Source organism: Dendropsophus ebraccatus, chromosome 10 (genome assembly GCF_027789765.1).
Source record: "Dendropsophus ebraccatus isolate aDenEbr1 chromosome 10, aDenEbr1.pat, whole genome shotgun sequence".
Lineage (NCBI taxonomy): Eukaryota > Metazoa > Chordata > Amphibia > Anura > Hylidae > Dendropsophus > Dendropsophus ebraccatus.
Window position 1 is genome coordinate 16,632,402 of NC_091463.1, and position 6,000 is coordinate 16,638,401.

Here is a 6,000-nt window from a genome sequence, read left to right on the forward strand (position 1 = left end):
TTCTCTTTCAAAGCTGAGAATACATGACTATGGGGGATCAGAAGAACTTTCTTATCTTTCTTATGTGTATGGCGGCTTTAGTTGTACAATTATCTGGACATTAAGTGCTGACCAGTTTGCCCCAGTTAACAGATGATTAATCCAACCACCATTATTAATCCCATTTCCTATGGACATTTTAATGCTCGTCTCGAGGACCTCCTCTTCTATTTGAGAAGACCACCCATGACCTTGACCAAACATTACCCAAGCAGAATGTTTACGAGGGCATATCTACAGGTGACTGGGTGCCAAGGAAGAACCTAGCTATGACTGGGCCCTCTGCTTTGGAAGACCACCCCTCTTGAAGACCACATGAATTTTAGGTGGTCCTTCTACTATATATGAAGCTATAGTCAATGACTGTGTCACATGTTGGTAAATGGCTCCTGGTTTCTCATCTTGGTAACACTGGTAAAAAGGAAGGAGGCCTGGAGGAGACACGCTGCTATTTATAGGAGTCACTAAAGTAAAAATGGAAAAAGTCACATACTGTATAACACTATACAATGTTTTCACGTCAACAGGAAATAGGGGCCCATTTTGGACAAGCTGTTTATTATTTGCGGTTGCATCCTGTGTTTCTGTAACGCTTGGCTGCAAAGTGTGACAGCGATATCTACACCATGGAGAACGCCAGAAGACCACACAGGCTGTAGACAATGCTGGCCCTGCTGGAAGGATAGGAAGACGGTGCTTTAGCCAAAGTCCTCACCTCACCAAGACACTTTCCATTGCCCACCACAGCCAGCTACATACAGTATACAATAGTATAGATGTGGTGAAGATCTGGTGAAGAAATGCCGCAAAGGCCCACCTACAGTCCATGTAATGGTAGGAATCATCTAATGGGGGGCCTTAGCCCTTTTTTCCAGATATCCCAGATATGCAATAATGGAATTTCCTGTGGACAAGTTGTAAGATGCCCCTTTAAGCCATCAACATGTGATGGGGATAGGGGTAGGTTCAGTCCAGCTGAGAAAGTGGGAGAAAAAGACCAAAGATGGAGGAGGATGCTGGGTAAGTTGGTGGAAGACTCATAAGTGAAACATGGACAAAAACCTGAAGAGCAAGGTAAAAGTACTCCTAGAAAAATGTGATGCACGTGTCAGGGAAAGCCATTCAAGGTCAGTAGGTAAGTATGCCGACCATCCCTCATGTCCAAGGAAAGATTTATGGAAGTAAGGCAAAATTTCACAAATACAGACCACACAGTGAACATTTTAAAGCGATCAGTGCCGTATCATGTAATGCACTTGTGGAGTTTGATCTTTAAGTCAGTAAATCTTTCCTTGAATTAAAGCTATGTGTGAGTGGCTGTCCACATGAAGATTGTTGGTCATGAACTCAGGCCTTCTCCATCCATGGACATGGTGGAAATGATCAGGCCAAAAATCTGCTTCTACAGATTTCCTTCTCTATGCACCCAGAACATCTATTGATTTACACTTGTCCATCCATGGCCATGTAAGATTCCCATAACCATCGTGGAGAGTTGAGTGGACCTGTTCTCGAGGGCCACATTAGGGTATACAACTTTATGCCACAAATAACTAAACAATGTATTGTTGAATGGCATTATAGCTCCAGTGGGTCCACAGACCCAGGCACAAACTCAAAAAAGAAGAAGATTGCACTTCAGTATAAGGTTGAACAATATTGTACTTTGAGCCTTGAAAAACATCTCATTGTGAGATTGAAACGTTGCACATGACGCGTAGATAAACATACAACCTTATGCCACCTTCTTCATTGAGTTGGTGCCCCAAATAACTTGATTTATAACAGGCCAGAAAATCTGTTTAATATTTTAAGGATGTAACGCCCTTCAATCCTCGAGATTTGGCTATCATATCTATCCAGGCCAATATCTTCTCTTTTTTTTCTTGGAGATACATGACACCATGGTCTTACGACACCACTAGCATCGACTCTGGCGCAATGAAAGGATCAGGAATGTTGAAATTCCACAGACCTGACCCTTTCTTCCCCTTTCCCATATCCTCAATACATTAGATTCTTTTTCCAGAAATTTCCAGAATTCCATCTAATGCATATGGCCAGCTTTAGTTGCATTGGGGCATAGAACCTTAAACATTGTGGTTGTTAATGGTTCTCTACTGCAAGACCACCACTTGTTGGGGACCACCATTGTGAGATATGGTTGATAGAGATGAGAGCAACTGGAGCATGCTCGAGTCCGATCGTTTGGCATTTGAATACCGGTGGCTAGAAAAGTTGGATGCCGCCCTAGGGAGTCCTGAAAAACATGGATACAGCCATCGGTAATCAAATGCCGAACGATGGGAGCCGAGTGCTCCAGTTGCGCTCATCTCTAATGGACACATTGGAAAACATCATTGCAAATTTGTTGGGTTGTCCCATGCAGGAGATTAGGATTCAATGGGATCATCCAGAATGGTTAAGTGTTCTACATCTGGTTGTAAAACTACCAGGACATGCTGGGAGTAGTAGTCCTGCAGCACAGGTTATAGTCCACCCAACATCACCTGGAGACTGAATCTAACCATTGGGCTCTTGAACTACAAGTTATCTTGACTTCTTCACAAGAGAATGTACAGAACTGAGGAACCAGATATATGTTAAAGTTCAACCAACAAACTTCATCCCAAAGGTCAGTGAACTGCAATGTTCTTAGCTTTAAGCATTTTGTTCCTGTTTTTACTTCTTATGTTCTTAATTTAAAGTATTTGGTTCCTGTTTTGCCTTTACAGGCAACAAAAAAAAAACTAAAAATTCCTCCCAAGCTAACAACCATCTGTTTGCATGCATAGCATGGTCCTCCTGGGTATTTCTTTGACTTGATGGTAATCGTCCTTCCAAAACCCTGGGACTGTTTAACTCAACAACATATTTCTCACAAGATCTTATGAACTACAAGTCCCGGGAGATAGTTAAGTACAAATTGAATCCATATTACAAGGAAGAGGTCCTAGGACAGGGATGGGGAACCTTCCACCCTCTGGCTGTTGCGAAACTACAATTCCCATCATGCATGGACAGCCAAAGCTTTAGCTGCTGGAGGCAGTGGTGGACTGGCCCACCGGAGGACTGGAGAATCCTCCGGTAGGCCCCCAACTTTAAAAACTGCACAAGTAGTGTCTCACTGGTTCTTCATTGGTGGGCCCCAGGTTAATTTCCTCTGGTAAGCCCCTGATACCTCAGTCCGACACTGGTTGGAGGGTCGGAGGTTCCCCATCCCTGATCTAGGAGAGGGTCCAGCAATGAACTACAATAGTGTCTCCATCCCAACAGAATGAAAAAACATGACTCAAGCTTTAGCTTCGACTGTCCATGCATGATGGGAATTGTAGTTTTGCAACAGCTGGAAGGTCAAAGGTTCCCCATGCCTGGTCTAGGAGAAGGTCCAGAAGGGAACTACAGTATGTTACTGTCTCCATCCCAACAGAATGGAAAAAATGACTGAATGGAAAATATAACCACCATATAATGCTGGGAGTAGTAGTACCGGGATAGTAGCCCTATCACATCTGGACAACAGTCACTTACATTTCATTGACTCATTTCCACCTCAAGTTCTAGTGCAGATGTTGTAGCCATAATACTCCTACCGGACCAACCCAACGTCTATAGACAAAGCATAAGGTTATTGTGGCTTTAAGGAGTAGGATGAGGAGAGTTGGGATGAATAAGGCCATTATTAGACTGTAGGCTCTGTGGGTCAGAATGTGCATTGACACCGCAGCTATAGATAGATAGGTATATGTATGGGTGATGGCTTTATATGAATTGGTTTCCATTTTCGAGATAGAGAAGCAAAGCCTAGGCATTCTCTGTACAGCGCTGTGGAATATGTCACCGCTATATAAAAGAATAAACTATAATAATAGATATCACTTCCGTCAGTGATACAGACTTACCTGAATGTCCCACTCGGAGACAGAGAACAAGAAGAATTATCCGTAGGACCTTCATCTTCCTCGGTCGTCCTCTCTTAGCCCGTGTCCAGGAGTGCCGGCTCAGACCAAGCTCCGAGCGAGCGGCAAAGTAAGACGAGGGCAGGACGGGCAGACACGGAGCTGGGGGCAGTCAGACGGTGACAGAAATCCAGATTTTGTTCCTCTCGAGAAGACGGGCTGTTTATAAGCAGAAGGAGAGAGAGATAAAGGCTGAGAGAGGGGAAGTGGGTGAAGTCAGAAAAGATGGAGGAGATGTGGAGTGGACAGCTGTCCAGATTGCTGTGCTCCGCTCTGACAGGCAGCACCGTCTGATGAGCTCTGTCCAGGAAACACGCCGGGACTAGGGAGGTCTTATGCAGCTGGATAGCACTGAGGAGGAAATGCCTTTTACACAAGTAAAGAAATTCTCCAAGGAGCCCGAATACCAGAAAAACAGACCCCCCTCCTCCGAACACACGTCCAGAAGGCAGGGTGTATGGGAGTTAAGGCTAGGCCCCCCATGGTGGATGAACGTGAAGTTTTTGTCACTACTTTTGAAGTGTCGCTCTGTTATTCATGTAGGCTGACATGACAATGGGACCTTTACAATAGACCCAGATGTATCTAATGATAGGTAGCAGAAATCCAGGCCTCCAAAGTCCCCGTACCGTCTGGGTAATAGTCCGTCTGGTATGCGGATGATGATGTTATCGCCATTTGATTAATGTTATATTTGCCTGGAATTTGTCACTGTTTTGGCTCAGTGGATGGAGCGTTACCTCCCTGTTTATGGGTAGAAATGCTACCAAAGACGATTGGTAAGAAACCCGACGTATAGTTTTGCATTGCTCACAAAATAAGAGCGTCATATGGCTTACAGAGGACTGGGAACATGTTCATGGGAGGATGGACAAAAGTCTTACAAACCGATTGTAATGGTGCATCATCTATAGTGTATGGGCACCCCTAGTGGGGTTATGAAGTGCTATGAGCCACAGCATAGTGATCAAGGTGACCTCTAAGGGACCAGCTGACCGACTAGTGTCTATGGCGGACCCCAACTCTCCCCAACAGATGATGGGAGAAGGATCAGGCATGTTGGCTTTCAACTACCTGATACTTTGGTTCTTGGAGAGATACGCCACTGTAAGTGCTTGTAAGAGTTGGTGCTTTGTAGAGAAAAGGGAGAGGAAAGGAGTTTCCAGAGGAGCCCTACCCAAATAGTAAGTGATACTCATATTCACGGATGCCAGTTGTGGCCCTGAACCGCCTATGCCGCCTACTTGCGAGATACCCGTCCTAGGTGGGTAATACGAGTCCCAGTTGTCAGTTATCTGGGTGTAGCAGGTTGCTGAGACTTTCCATTCATCCTGCGCAGTAGGGTACATAGACCTTTTTTTCCTGGTAGCTTTGTCCTACTGGGGTCAGTTCCTCTTGTTTCAGGAGACTGCCCTGCACTTTTGGCTGCTTAGACCTTCAACTACTAACTTTCGGAACTTCCTCCCACCAGGAACTAATTCATTCTTCAAGGGTATTTTCATACCCTCTTGTGAGTGGTGGGGCTGAGTGTGTGGGAGAGAGAGGAAAGATGGGATAGGTTTAGAGAAAAGCGCACCTGTGACTGGTCAGTACACAAATACAAAGTACAGAACAGTTAACCCTTAGCTTCAGCTGTGCATAGGAGACACAAGAACAGTGGTGGCACCTAGTGGGGAAAACAGAATACTACATCTCCTACTTGATAACCTGAAAGAGTGACTTACTCAGGTGCTCTAGACAGCACCAGTGGTTCAGTTGACCTTACTATCATGTGTATATGCAACTTTATGGACATATTAGAATACCAGATCTTGTATGTAAATGATCACCACTCTGTAAAGCTTTACAGGGTGCGATTGTTGGATTGTACACTCGCCGTTTTCCTGGCTTTGGCTGCACATTTCATATTACACAGGTAGCTGGGCGGCTAAATGCCATGATTTTTCTGCTGGTCGGAATGGCCTGGTCAATAGACCTAGATTGCATAGGGAAATGTGAGTCT

The 6,000-nt window shown here is 44.8% G+C and overlaps 1 protein-coding gene across 1 annotated transcript in view; it reads right to left on the reverse strand.

The window, feature by feature from the left end:
* Positions 1 to 4,339, reverse strand: part of ENG (endoglin) — a 45,708-nt gene extending 41,369 nt beyond the window's left edge. The window contains exon 1 of the mRNA XM_069986553.1: positions 3,942 to 4,339. Within this exon, the coding sequence (XP_069842654.1) occupies positions 3,942 to 3,996 (55 nt within the window). The 5' untranslated portion in view covers positions 3,997 to 4,339. The remainder of the gene's footprint in view (positions 1 to 3,941) is intronic.
* Positions 4,340 to 6,000: the final 1,661 nt, after the last annotated feature.